Here is a 14,064-nt window from a genome sequence, read left to right on the forward strand (position 1 = left end):
ATATATATTTAAAAAATAAATAAAAGTCTTTAAAAATAAGTTTTCAGGCCATCTCCATGCAACCAGAAGGAGCGTTTTAACCTATAACCTGTTCTGAAAAAGTTTCATAAGAACGATTATACCAATTAATACATTACAATTAATACATCGGTTTGAATTAAGAATTGTGTTCAATCGGAAATTGATTCTCAATCGAATCATCACCCCAGGAATCTTTAAAACGTAATGAATACATTGCAAATATCTAAGCCATGCCAGCTTTCTTGCAAACTTTAATGACGGTAAAAGCGCACTCATTGTGCTGCTTTGCCAACAATGGACGTTACATAATAAGTAAAAGCTTCAGGAAAACCAAACTTGAGTGTTACGCATGCGTTTATCAGCAGTGAGACTCTAGTTTGTCATAGCACTTCTATTGTTGACAAACACGCCCATTGCTAGCATGATGTCTCGTGGAATAGGGTGAGCGTGGCGGGACGCATACATGTTTCTAAGACTTTGGCTCATTGGCGAAGACTTGTAGTCCATGCATGACTCACTGCCCAGATTGGGAGCACATTTCACATCCCACTTGAAGAACAACTGGCCGTGGTGCATGGCACACACATCCTCATCCACTCCTACCTTCAGGATTCGCTCACACTGTCCCAAAAGGTCGTCGTCCCAGCCACTGTCCTGATCCCACACTTCAAATCTGACTTTAGAGGCTGTTGATAAATCTTGAGAGCCCAAGTCCACAATTGTGGCCCAGTGGGGGTTGTTGTTGTTGAGAATGACGCGAGAACGATGCTCTTGTTTGTTGAAAATCACCTTCACATATCCATCGGTTGCCGTGGAATGGTCTCCCCAAAGACCTGAGGCCCGTTGGACGGTTATGATGACCCGGGCCATGCCTCTACGGCTCGGGCAGCAGTCCTGGTTCACTGCAGGTACGTTGTGGCACTGGCAGACGCAGCTGTCCCTGGAGTTGTCCTTGATGCCAGCCTGACAGCGCCCACTGCAGTTGATCATCAACCCCCGCTCTAGAATATAGTGGCTAATTGCTGTTTGCAGGTTCTTCCTTTCGTGGGTCGGCACCAACTCGTGCAAAGATTCCAGGGAATACGAAATGATGTCTGGATAGCGTGGCAGCGTGTTGAGCCATTGCTTGTAGGCTGATGGGTCTTTGCCTGCAGAGAAGAGAAGGTCCACGTTGTTGGTGTGACCCCCCCTTATGTTCGTGAGCCTATAAAGAAGACAGTTGTGTCAGTTGATATGGGTTTGCTCTTCTGCTGAGTGCTAATATGCAAAGTGATTGTATTTTAGAAAACAAATCTGAGCAAAGGTTCTCTCGGGTCACTCAATGATTTGGCAAGCTCTCTACAAAGGACCACTGCAAGTGGCTGCCCTCAATGAATATTCCAGAAACAGGTCCTGGGTGATCTCCCTTTGCTAATTGGGTTGTAGGGTTGGAACCTATAAATGTTACTCAACATATAGTGAAAAGATGACATCAGTGAGTAAAGTGAAAATTGTTGGTTGACACCTGTCATTGAAGAGACTGGAGAAGTTCTTCTTGCTCGTTGTCTTGTTGCTATCGTTTTGGCAGTGTTTGTAGCGAGCATCCATGGTCACCTTAATGGTGAGGGACTTCTCCACCTCCAGGCACATCTGCACCTCCTCTGTGCTGAGGCCCTGCAGGCTGGTCTGGCACTGATTGATGCTGGTGGTGGATTGGACAGATCCTCCCAGTTTCACCTGGATGTGTTTGATCAAAGTAAATATGTATTAGTGATTTGTGGTGCAGATGCTTGTGTGTTGGACCTGAGAGGATCCAGTGTATTGGTTTGGTCGATGGATGTGGTACCTACCTTTGTGAATCAGGGCATTCAGTCGATCGCAACTTGACTGCTCGGTTTGTCTTCGAAGACCTTTCGCCTCTCATCCAAGTAGGCTTTATAAGTTCATGTCTGAGACTTAGATTGGTCAGATCTAGTTAAGACAAGATCTGACCATGAACTAATCTGACTTCATAAACTGATGAAGCCTACTTGGATGAGAGGCGAAACGTCTTGTAAGACAACCTGAACAGTCCACTTGCGATCGATTGAATGCCCTGAGAATACAATGACCTGGATAAATGAGAACATCTATAGACTACCTTTGTGACGTAATGGGTGCCAAAGGTTTCAATCAGTTTGTAGAAATGTTGCTTGTTCGGGGGACTGTAGGTCTTTGGAAGCTTCTTTAGTGCTTTTTGAAATTCAGCATGCAGCTTTGGCTCGACGGACACTCTGTAGCTGTTTCCAGTGAGATGTCCAGCAAACCACAAAGAAAGAGGCATGTCAGAGATGTGCTGTAGGACAAAATGTTTCACCAAGCCATCACTTCTTACCTGTAGTACTCGCAGGACATTTTCTGGCTGACAAAGCTGAACTTGTCTGTCTTGGTTTTTTGCATAGAGTACTCGGCCAATTTTGAGTTGGTGCCAGCCAGCATTAGATTTGCACCATATTTTTTTGAATTCAAACTTAGACCAAACTTCCAGTTGTTTTCCACCACAGAAGTCATGGAATTGACAAGAGCCTCGCTGGATCTGTAAAGTGTACTGGCGTCCTTCAATCTGCACACCTGCTTTGGCCTCCAGTCTACCACAGACAGAGGCAGCTTCTGCTGGGCCTTCTTCTGGAAGGGGTTGATGCACAGGGTGCATGTTTTGTCTTTGCGTTCCCACTTATCCATGTCCAGGACAAATGCCTCCTTGCGCTCCATGGTGGTGATATCGAAACCTTCCCCGGCTAGATTAGTGCCTGGGGCCAGTTCTGCTTGGAGACACTGCTTGGGGGTGCCCACTGTGCAGGACTGATGTGTACGCTGGGAGAAGGACAGCATGAGGACAGCGCAAATATTCAACAGATTCATGTTGATGATGCCTTGGAATCTGAAAAAAGAACACTTTATTTGTGGAAAATAGTAAGCCTGGCAATATTTCTATTTCTATTTGTTTTTCATGTGCTTTCAGTCATGCTACTCTAGTCGAGTTTAAACGGTTAAATGGGCCCAATCTTAGTCAATCTGGTCGTTAAATCCTATTTACATTTTCGGTGTGGGTGAGAGTTTGTGGTTTCCAGCCAGTCTCTCACATTTAATAAATAACCAAAACATCTCTTAATGGGTGACGGACTTTGCAGATTTTTTTTGTTTTTTTTGTTTATGAGAAATGTACGCCATTATTAAATCTTCCATAAACACCTATCAGTGAGGAGGAGGTCTGGGTAATGGAGTGGTACCGTCGGTTTGCCCACAAGCGTTCCAGTTTTCGTCTAGTGGCGTGTGTGAATTGCTTCCCAGCTTAGGCCAAACAGCAACATTGGACTAATATCTCTGTCAAAGTACATAAAAAAAATTGTATTTGTTCATTACACCGACCGGAATTAGAGCGGTTCTAGTCCAACCCCTGAATCAGTCATCAGTTAGCAGCTGTATCCCAAGTTATTTGTCCACATAGTCCGGTGGTGTCCAAACTGCGGCCCTGGTGGCTATTTGCGGCCCGCAACTGATTTTTTAACGGCTCACGGTACATTTTAAAAATACTATTTAAAAAGAAAATGAAAACGTGGAATAAAAGAGCAAGCAGGTAAAATGTAATCAGAAAAAAATGCCATGATGACTCTCATAACACAAAGCTTCCATACAGGCTGTTTTTTTTCTTTAAAACTGCTCTTGCTAAATAAATAATACAAATCATTGTTATGTATTATTGACCTATTCATTGCTCCAGTTATTGCGCATCAAATATTCTACTTTGAAATATATGTTTTGGGTAAAATATCGCATGTTTGCTTTATAAAACACAAAGTTGTATTTATCATAATCAATGGATAGATCTGAAGTTGATTTATAGACTTAAGTTTTGAGAGTAAAAAATTAAATTAAAACTTTTTTAATAATTAGTGGGGCCCTTTTGGATCCCCAATAATTATTGTGGGATTTTCTTTTTAAAAAAACAGTCATTGCCTAAAAAGTAATAATGAATGAGTAATGAATGAATGCAATGGTGTTATTGATTATTGACCTATTTAGAGCTCCGATTAATTCACATCAAATATTCCACTTAGAATTTTTTTGGGGGGAAATATTGCATTTTTTTGTGTTTTTGCCATAAAAAAAACAGGAATTTCTTTGACAAAAAGGGCACAGAAAAAGACCTTCATATCGACAGATAGACCTGAAGTTGATTTAGAGACTTAACATTGGACAATAAAGAAAACATATATATACAGTATATATATATATATATATATATATACACATACATACATACATCAATTTTTTACCACTTATATGTATGTATGTATTAGAGATGCGCGGATAGGCAATTATTTCATCCGCAACCGCATCAGAAAGTCGTCAACCATCCGCAATCCACCCGATCTAACATTTGATCAGAACCGCATCTGCCCGCACCCGCCCGTTGTTATATATCTAATATAGACGATGCAAGGCATTAGTGAGGTTATAAAGCTTTTGCCTGTTAAAGAAAGGAGACTGATCCAATGCAGTACAGACATTTGCGTGCCACGCTGTCACGACCCAGACGCACACCAGTGCGCAATCATATGGGAGCCGCGCTGAGCGCACCTCCAAGCGGGTCTCGCTGCCGGCGACGGCCGGGTATATGAGCCCGACGCTCCAGCGCCATCCATTTTCAGGGCTAGTTGATTCGGCAGGTGGGTTGTTACACACTCCTTAGCGGGTTCCAACTTCCATGGCCACCGTCCTAGCTGCTGTTTATATCAACCAGGGTGAGCCCCACCCCTTTCGTGAGCGCACTGCGCGCGGAGTGACCCCTGTTACGCGCCCCCGGCAACAGGGGTGGCGGGCAGGTAAGCTGCGCGGGCGGAGCGCGCGGAGTGACCCCTGTTACGAGCCCCCGGCCACGGGGGTGGCGGGCAGGTAAGCTGCTTACCTGCTGGGCGTGACGCCGGCCGCGGCGAAGGCGGACGAGGCGGGGTGTCGGTGCGGTGGGCGCGGTGGTGACCCTGGACGTGCGTCGGGCCCTTCTCGTGGATCGCCTCAGCTACGGCTCCCGGTGGGGCCCTCTCGGGGGAAGGGGCCTCGGTCCCGGACCCCGGCGAGGCGTCCCTTCTCCGCTCCGTAAAAGTGTCCATGTCTTTTCTTTTTTTTTCTTCTGTTGTGGCATATGCTGCAGGTGTCTGCTCGTTTTTCGTATGTGGGTAACAACATTTAACTATGTATATATATTTCCGAATAGGTTTAACTGCCACCCGCCTGAATCTATTTAAAATCTAATTTTTTTTAATTTCAACCACCCGACCCGACCCGTGGATAAAATCTAATTTTTTTTAATTTCATCTGCCCGATCCGCGGATAATCCGCGGACTACGCGGTTGTGCCCGCAAACCGCACATCTCTAGTATGTATGTGTGTGTGTGTGTGTGTGTGTGTGTGTGTGTGTGTGTGTGTGTGTGTGTGTATAAATCTTTTTTTTTAAAACATTTTTATAACTTAGACTCCAGGGTCCCCGGGACCAAACTTGAGAATGGGCCCCAAAGGTAAAAAAAAATCTATATATTGGTTTTGAAAATGAAAAATATTAAAAAGGCCCTCGCATGCTTTCATTTGTCAGTGTGCTGCATTTCATAATTTAACTTTTTGTCTAAGATGCCATGTATGTTGCTGTTGTGTGCGCTGTTTACGAGTAGCATGCTTGTCCCCGTCTTTATCAAAACATAACTATAGATGTCAACATTGTGTATGTGCTGAAAGATTCATTTATGATTGCTGCCTTGGGTAAAATCTTAACTCTTTTAGGTTTTGCTCACATTTGCTTTCTTTTATTTAGACGCATCGAGTTGGTGCTTTTCGAAGCACTCGTAGCAAACGTGTGTTTAAGAATTACAAATAATATCGAGTTAATTCTTAAATGGGAATTCATAACCGTTAAAAGTATATCAAACAAACACAAATGTAGCACTTTTCCGCCATTTTTAATAACATCTCGAGGAACTCTGAAGAAACGTTTAACCTTTCCGCGATTTGAATGGTTCGTACAGCCGAAAACAACACAAATATAGGGCATTTTTTCTTTGAGAAATGCTAAATGGCGTCTTGTACCCATTGAGAACAGAGCTAGCTTGACCATCACCAGTAACCATTGAGCCGTCAGGAACATCCCAGCAATAGTCTGACTATGTTCAAAACATTTGGCTTCCGGCCAAAACTTCCACCACCATGCAGCTTGTTTTAGGTCAATAAGATTTGTGTGTATGTTCCTCACATATTAAGCAACACGGTGACACAAAATGTGGAATAATACTCTAAAATCGCTTAAAATGTCAAGTAACATCTGAGCATCAGTGCACACTCACCCTTGTCTTGTCTTTTTACACCACTGCCAAGATAAGCTGATGGTCGGATGTGTTTAACTGACGACATTCGCATCTGCCCTAAATGTTATAAGAAAGAAGGGCGGGGGTGTGAGGTTGTTGCGGCAACGGTGGTCTTGACAGTTTTTGATGAGCTCCTCAGAAGAGCTTGTGAGTGGCAGGAAACTGGCGTTCCAGTTAGCAAGGAAACCGCGTCCATGCACTTGCATTTCTTCTGAAGTGGTGCTGGGCTGCGGCTCTCATGGTTCTATTCATCAGGTCCTTCAACAAATGCTTACGATGCTTACCAATGACTATGATCAAACGTTTGTTCAGAACCAAACTTCAGTTTCAAGTCCAAAAAAGTGTTGTTTTTTTTCCTCCATGGAACCAACTTTGCATCTATCAGCTCTGTCAAGAATGTCTGTTCTTCTTTTTGAGGCATCACTCAGGGATCTGTTGTTGGTCCTCTTTCTTCCCTTCAGGTCACCCTTGTAGTGTCTGTTCTCTGTTGTGGTTGCCTGTTGAATGCTTTGCTCTGGCAACGTCCCACAGGGGTCTGAAAAAGGGGACAATGCCCAATGATTAGATGTCACTTCACCGTCTGCAAGTTAGTCCGCCATATTTGATCACAACTTGCTTTCTCGTCCGACACGTCTGTAGCCCGCTTTACACTGTCCACAAACGACAACTTTTTACGGTACTGTTTTATTTCTAAAGCCCCTCTGTGTGGAATACAAAATCAAAGTTGACTGGAATTTTCCAACTTTAGAGATAGTATCATCAGAGTGTACAGTAATGTCTAAACAAATAAATGCAGATTATCTGTTCAACTCTGCTTTGCCAATCTTGGATCGACTGAATGTGTCTCTTCGTTTTGCATTCAAAACTGTCATGTCTGTGTGATCATGTTTAGTTTTGGTTATGTTCGGTTTGGTTTTTAGACCTTTTGTGCACTCTTGTTTGTTTTGTTTCCATGACAACCCATTAGTTTTCACCTGTCCTCATGTCACGCACCTGTTTCGTTTTGTCACTAATCATGTCACTGTTATTTAAGCCTGTCTTTTTCTGTTGATCGTCCTGGTGACATTATCCTTACTCACTCTGCTTCGTGTCATGTTTACGGTTTCATGCTTAGTTCACACTGCTTGTTTCATAGTCCATGCTGCCCTGTTCACGTCATCGCAAGTAAGTTTTGTTTATTTATGCCAGAGTTAGTGTCTTTTGTTTTTTGTCCATAGTTCTGCCTTTGTGCTAGTTTTTGTTTTTATAGCCAAGTTTTGTACTTCCGCCCTTGTGCGCGCTTTTTGTTTATTCCTTTTGTTAGTGTTAAAATAAAGATGTCATTACCTTCACGCCTTGCCCGCGCCAACTTTCCTTTGCATTCCGGGAAAACACAACACTCCAAGGTCCACGTTTTGACAAAAACTAGCCAGACTTCCATTTTGTGCATACCTTGTCCAAGTTGTTGACCAAAAAATGTCTTGCTGTTGCTTGTTTGACCTCAACTCTGCTTTGAGGTGTCCCGCAGAGCTCTGTCATTGGCCCACATACTTATTGTGGTTATAACGAATGCAAGGTTTGGACTCCATCCATCCATCCATCTTCTTCCGTTTATCTGAAGTCGGGTCACGGGGGCAGCAACCTAAGCAGAGAAGCCTAGACATCCCTCTCCCCAGCCACTTCGTCCAACTCTTCCCGGGAGATCCCGAGGCGTTCTCAGGCCAGCTGGGAGACATAGTCTTCCCAACGTGCCTTGAGTCTACCCCGTGGTCTCCTACCGGTCGGACGCGCCCTAAACACCTCCCCGGGGAGACGTTTGGGGGGTATTGCGAACCCGAACCACCTCATCTGGTTCCTTTCGATGTGGAGGAGCAGCGGCTTTAATCGGAGTGCCTCCCGAATGACAGAGCTTCTCACTCTATCTCTAAGGGAGAGACGGTGGAAACTCATTTTGGAAGCTCATACCCGTGATCTTGTCCTTTCGGTCATAACCCAAAGCTCATGACCATAAATGAGGATAGGGATGTAGATCGACCGGTAAATTGAAAGCTTTGCCTTCCGGCTTAGCTCCTTTTTCACCACAATGCACCAATTCCGGGTCCGCATCACTGCAGACGCCGCACCGATCCGCCTGTCGATCTCACGATCCACTCTTCCCTCACTCGTCAACAAGACCCCAAGGTACTTGTACTTCTCCACTCACTTTTCCGTGCGAGAACCATGGACTCTGACTTGGAGGTGCTGATTTTCATCCCAGTCGCTTCACACTCAGCTGCGAACCGATCCAGTCCAAAACCAGACTACATATTAAAATCCTTTTAGGACTAAATTAACTTTTGGGATTGTATCCGCTTACTGGAAAAAACGGCCTTCATCTTGGGTTTTAACTTTCAGGTTCTCTGCATTTTACTCTCGTGTTTCACTTCTAACCACAGTGTGTTTCCAACCGCAGTGTTTATTGTGGGTGACAAAATGACAACTGTCACAGTTTACTGTCACCAACACAAACGCCATTAACCTCGCAAGTGCCAAAGTTTGCAGATGTCACAAGTGATCGCTTGTCGCAAGGCAACAGAGTGAGGTGAGATGTGGATGAATTCATTCACAGCCTCAACACGCCTCTTCCATTAGACGATTACACTGCGTCACTCGCTGCCTTCAAGGGCTAGTCTCTCCCCTTCCATAAGCGCTCATATCCGTCAAAATGCCTTTTTGCACCTGATGTGTTGACAATGCACAACCTTTATTCTGTATTTAGACTATATTTTAAATCCCAGTAATGCTATTTGGTAACAGCAGAAGAGAAAATCAAACACAATACAAATATACGGAGTAGACTAGTTTTGTCCGGATAACAATATACCAGTACTGATACCAAAATTATTTTGCTACTTTTCAATACTTTTCTGAATAAAGGGGACCACAAAAAATCGCATTATTGGCTTTATTTGAACAAAAACTCTTAGGGTACATTAAACATATGTTTCTTATTGCAAGTTTGTCCTTAAATAAAATAGTGAACATACAAGACAACTTGTCTTTTATTAGTACCGTATTTTTCGGAGTATAAGTCGTGCCGGAGTACAAATGGCACCGGCCGAAAATGCATAATAAAGAAGAAAAAAACATATAAGTCGCACTGGAGTATAAGTCGCATTTTTGGGGGAAATTTGTTTGATAAAACCCAACACCAAGAATAGACGTTTGAAAGGCAATTTTTTAAAATAAATAAAGAATAGGCTGGATAAGTGTACGTTATATGAGGCATAAATAACCAACTGAGAACGTGCCTGGTATGTTAACGTAACATATTATGGTAAGAGTCATTCAAATAACTATAACATATAGAACATGCTATACGTTTACCAAACAATCTGTCACTCCTAATCGCTAAATCCCATGAAATATTATATGTCTAGTCTCTTACGTGAATGAGCTAAATAATATTATTTGATATTTTACCGTAATGGGTTAATAATTTCACACATAAGTCGCTCCTGACTATAAGTCGCACCCGGGCCAAAGTATGAAAAAAACTGCGACTTATAGTCCGAAGAATACGGTAAGTAAGCAAAAAAGGGCTCCTAATTTAGTCCGCTAACATATGCAGTAACATATTGTGTCATTTTCTATTCTATTATTTTGTCAAAATTATTAAGGACAGGTGGTAGAAAATTAATTATTAATCTACTTGTTCATTTATTGATTGATATATAATGTAGGAACCAGAAATATTAATAACAGAAAGAAACAACCCTTTTGTGTGAATGAGTGTAAATGGGGGAGGGAGGTTTTTTGGGTTGGTGCACTAATTGTAAGTGTATCTTGTGTTTTTTATGTTGATTTAATTTTTTTTTTAAATAAATACAATTATTATTATTATTTTTTTAAATATCTTGTGCGGCCCGGTACCAATCGATCCACGGACCGGTACCGGGCCGCGGCCCGGTGGTTGGGGACCACTGATTTAATCAACTAAACTCTTCCGCTGTCCTTTTCGTTCTGTCTTTGTATTGTCGTGTTGTTGGGTTATAGTTGCTGTTATGGCTTTATGTTATTGTGTTGCGGCATTTGTTGTGACTTTTCTCTGCTACCGTAGCTGTTTATTAAAATGAGAGCAGTAGCAGGTCAAACCACTGCTCATTTAACCCGAAGAGCTTTGTTTGCCCTTCATTTTGTTTTATAATAATTTTTTTGTATTTGTATTGTTTCTATGTCAAAAATAATAGTAAAAATAGCAGGTAAACCTCCAGTTGTTTCAACCTGAAGAGATGTTGGTTTTATGTTGAAAAACAAAATCAGAAGTAGAAGGTAAATCGTTAAATTGTTGGTTACTGTACTTTTATTGAAAATGTCTTAAATGTTGAAAATGTTGTCCCTGAATCGTATCGGCAGACACAAATTCAGAATCGCATCGCATCATTGTTAAGACGAATTGTTACACCCCTCGTTCCAACTCAAAGTGTTTAGAAAGTACAAGGAAGAAAAATTCTGATAAACGTCTTGAACCTTATTGAAAATGAGATAACCAGACTCACGCAGGTTAAAATATATAATTTAAAATAATAGTGAAATATATAAAAAAAGATCAGATGAAACAAAATATCTTAAAGGCCTACTGAAACCGCCCTGCGACGAGGTGGCGACTTGTCCAGGGTGTACCCCGCCTTCCGCCTGATTGTAGCTGAGATAGGCTCCAGCGACCCCGAAGGGAATAAGCAGTAGAAAATGGATGGATGGGCCTACTGAAACCCACTACTACCGACCACGCAGTCTGATAGTTTATATATCAATGATGAAATCTTAACATTGCAACACATGCCAATACGGCCGGGTTAGCTTACTAAAGTGCAATTTTAAATTTCGCGCGAAATATCCTGCTGAAAACGTCTTGGTATGATGTGACGTCACGGATTGTGGAGGACATTTTGGGACAGCATGGTGGCCAGCTATTAAGTCGTCTGTTTTCATCGCAAAATTCCACAGTATTCTGGACATCTGTGTTGGTGAATCTTTTGCAATTTGTTCAATGAACAATGGAGACAGCAAAGAAGAAAGCTGTAGGTGGGAAGCGGTGTATTGCGGCCGACTTCAGCAACACAAACACGGCCGGTGTTTCATTGTTTACATTCCCGAAAGATGACAGTCAAGCTTTACCATTGGCCTGTGGAGAACTGAGATAACAGAGATTCTTACCAGGAGGACTTTGAGTTGGATACGCAGACGCGGTACCGTGAGTACGCATGCAGCTGCGGCTTCCAAACATTTGATCGCTTGCCCGTACGTGCGTGCCGCTATGTGCATGTCACGTACGTAACTTTGGGGACTTTGGGGAAATATATGTGCTGTATGAACTTTGAGGAGGTGAACGGTACTTTGGGCTGTAGGATTGAGTGTGTTGTGCAGGTGTTTGAGTTGTATTGGCGGGTTATATGGACGGGAGGGGGGAGGTGTTTGTTATGCGGGATTCATTTGTGGCATATTAAATATAAGCCTGGTTGTGTTGTGGCTATTGGAGTATATATATGTCTTGTGTTTATTTACTGTTGTAGTCATTCCCAGCTGAATATCAGGTCCCACCCGCCTCTCACAGCATCTTCCCTATCTGAATCGCTCCCACTGCCCTCTAGTCCTTCACTCTCACTTTCCTCATCCACGAATCTTTCATCCTCGCTCAAATTAATGGGGAAATCGTCGCTTTCCCGGTCCGAATCGCTCTCGCTGCTGGTGGCCATGATACTAAACAATGTGCAGATGTGAGGAGCTCCACAACCTGTGACGTCACGCTACTCGTCTGCTACTTCCGGTACAGGCAAGGCTTTTTTATCAGCGACCAAAGGTTGCGAACTTTATCGTCGATGTTCTTTACTAAATCCTTTCAGCAAAAATATGGCAATATCGCGAAATGATCAAGTATGACACATAGAATGGACCTGCTATCCCCGTTTATATAAGAAAATTGCTTTTCAGTAGGCCTTTAAAAACAATGAGTCAAACAAAAAGCAGTTCAAATTTAGAATAAACTAGTTCAACGTATCATACTTTGTTTAAAGAGAGTAAAAGTGGGTCTTAAATGTGGTCAAAGAAGGGGTCTGTCTCACATGTAGAGAAAGATCCTTCCACAGTTTAGGACCCGCAACAGAAAAGGCCATGTCCCCTCTGAACTTGCGCTTGGTTTTCAGTACATCCAGGAGCAGCTGATCAGCTGACCTGAGGGACGGGGCGGGCCATGTGGGTGAGCAGCTCTTGACTAACTGACCACCAAGGGTATGAATTAGAATTTGAAGGGTGTGATAATCCAAGGGCCACTTGTATCATTTGTGTAGTATCATTTATCATTTATGTAGCTGGAATGTACTCTTTAAAAGTAGCATTTGCATACTTTGGTTAACAACTTTGTCAGGCACACAAAGAAGGCAATGATGGCTTCTCCAGTGAAGGTATTTCACCGGGCAGTCAAGATGCTTTTGGCTAACCCCACCATAGACAGGAAGTGGGGACCGAGGAAATATTGCCTTCAAAGTAGAAGTCGGTGTAGACATGGTCTATCCTATTTTCCTGCTCGGGTTCGATAGCGGCACTATCTTTGAGCAGTTTACATATTTAAAATGACTGGAATCTGACTTGTTCTGTTTATTCAAAGTACCTAACAGAAGGCTACCTCAGAGATTATAGTACAGTTAATATATAATATTTATCCCTAAAAAATATTTTCTCGTGCCTCTTTTACTGGAAGAAGTCAATCAATTAATTTGACATGACTAATGTTTGCTTGGCGGATTTTTTAAATGTATTTTTTCTTTATTTTTCTCAAGCTGATTATGACTTCCCTTAAATCTTTGACTGCCTCATATCAGGATTTTTTTCCATCCCCCCCAAACTAGTCCCAATGGTTTGTGCTGCAAACATTTTCCATTTATTATAATTTTTTATGTTAACGTTTTATGATTCATAACAAGCTCCATAAAACGTTAACATAAAAACTATATTAGCTTGACCAAATTGTTTTTTTAATTACAAATGATTGGGATTGGTTTGAGGGGATTTTGAGAAGGTGCACTGTGCTGGTTATGAATTATGAACGTAAATAACATGAAAATGATCACAGTTACGTAAAAACAAAAAAAATGCAGAACAAACGATTGGGACTGGGTTGGGACGCTTTTGAGAAGGTAAGGGGGCTGGTTATGAATAATAACACGTTAATTACGCAATAACATAAAAACATAAAACGTTAATAACATATAAGCTAATGGTTGGACAAGAAAATTGCATCACAAACGAATGGGACACATTTGGGGAGGTTTTGACAAGGTGGGATGCTGGTTATGAATAATAAAACATTAACATAAAACTATAATAATTAGACCGAAACTGTTTGCAGCACAAACAATTGGGACAAGTTTGGGTTAAGGGGTTCTTAACACAGGTTAAGGCAAATTGGTTTTGCATAATATGGTCCCTTTAGATCAGGGGTGTCAAACGTACGGCCCGAGGGCCGGATCAGGCCCGCGAACAGGTTTTATCCGGCCCGCGGGTTGAGTTTGCTATGTATAAAAATTAACCAGACATTTTTGAATGAAATAAACAGCTGTTCTAAATGTGTCCACTAGATGTCACAATAGCAATTCTTTGTATCTTTGTAGATGATGCTACATATGTACAAAATAAAACACATGATGTTAGTACATCA

General features: G+C 42.2%; 1 protein-coding gene across 1 annotated transcript; it reads right to left on the reverse strand.

Annotated features, from left to right (window-relative positions):
* Nucleotides 1-241: 241 nt before the first annotated feature.
* LOC133620569 (perforin-1-like) lies at nt 242-6,506 on the reverse strand. Its single transcript, XM_061982156.1, has 5 exons — nt 6,372-6,506; nt 2,375-2,920; nt 2,141-2,279; nt 1,526-1,737; nt 242-1,225 (listed from the first exon to the last, which is right to left on the reverse strand). Exons 2-5 carry the CDS (start codon nt 2,899-2,901, stop codon nt 394-396), a joined length of 1,710 nt encoding a protein of 569 aa, XP_061838140.1. The 5' UTR covers nt 2,902-2,920; nt 6,372-6,506; the 3' UTR covers nt 242-393.
* Nucleotides 6,507-14,064: the final 7,558 nt, after the last annotated feature.

The sequence above is a fragment of the Nerophis lumbriciformis genome, linkage group LG24, assembly GCF_033978685.3.
Source record: "Nerophis lumbriciformis linkage group LG24, RoL_Nlum_v2.1, whole genome shotgun sequence".
NCBI lineage: Eukaryota > Metazoa > Chordata > Actinopteri > Syngnathiformes > Syngnathidae > Nerophis > Nerophis lumbriciformis.

What these genes read in the sequence shown, in the direction of transcription:
- LOC133620569 (XM_061982156.1), bottom strand. Translation starts at nt 2,901, where the DNA reads ATGAATCTGTTGAATATTTGCGCTGTCCTCATGCTGTCCTTCTCCCAG. An exon ending in ATGTCCTGCGAGTACTACAG is followed by an intron (nt 2,280 to 2,374) that starts GTAAGAAGTGAT and finishes CACTGGAAACAG; the next exon opens with CTACAGAGTGTCCGTCGAGC. An exon ending in TCCAGTCTCTTCAATGACAG is followed by an intron (nt 1,226 to 1,525) that starts GTGTCAACCAAC and finishes TCTTCTTTATAG; the next exon opens with GCTCACGAACATAAGGGGGG.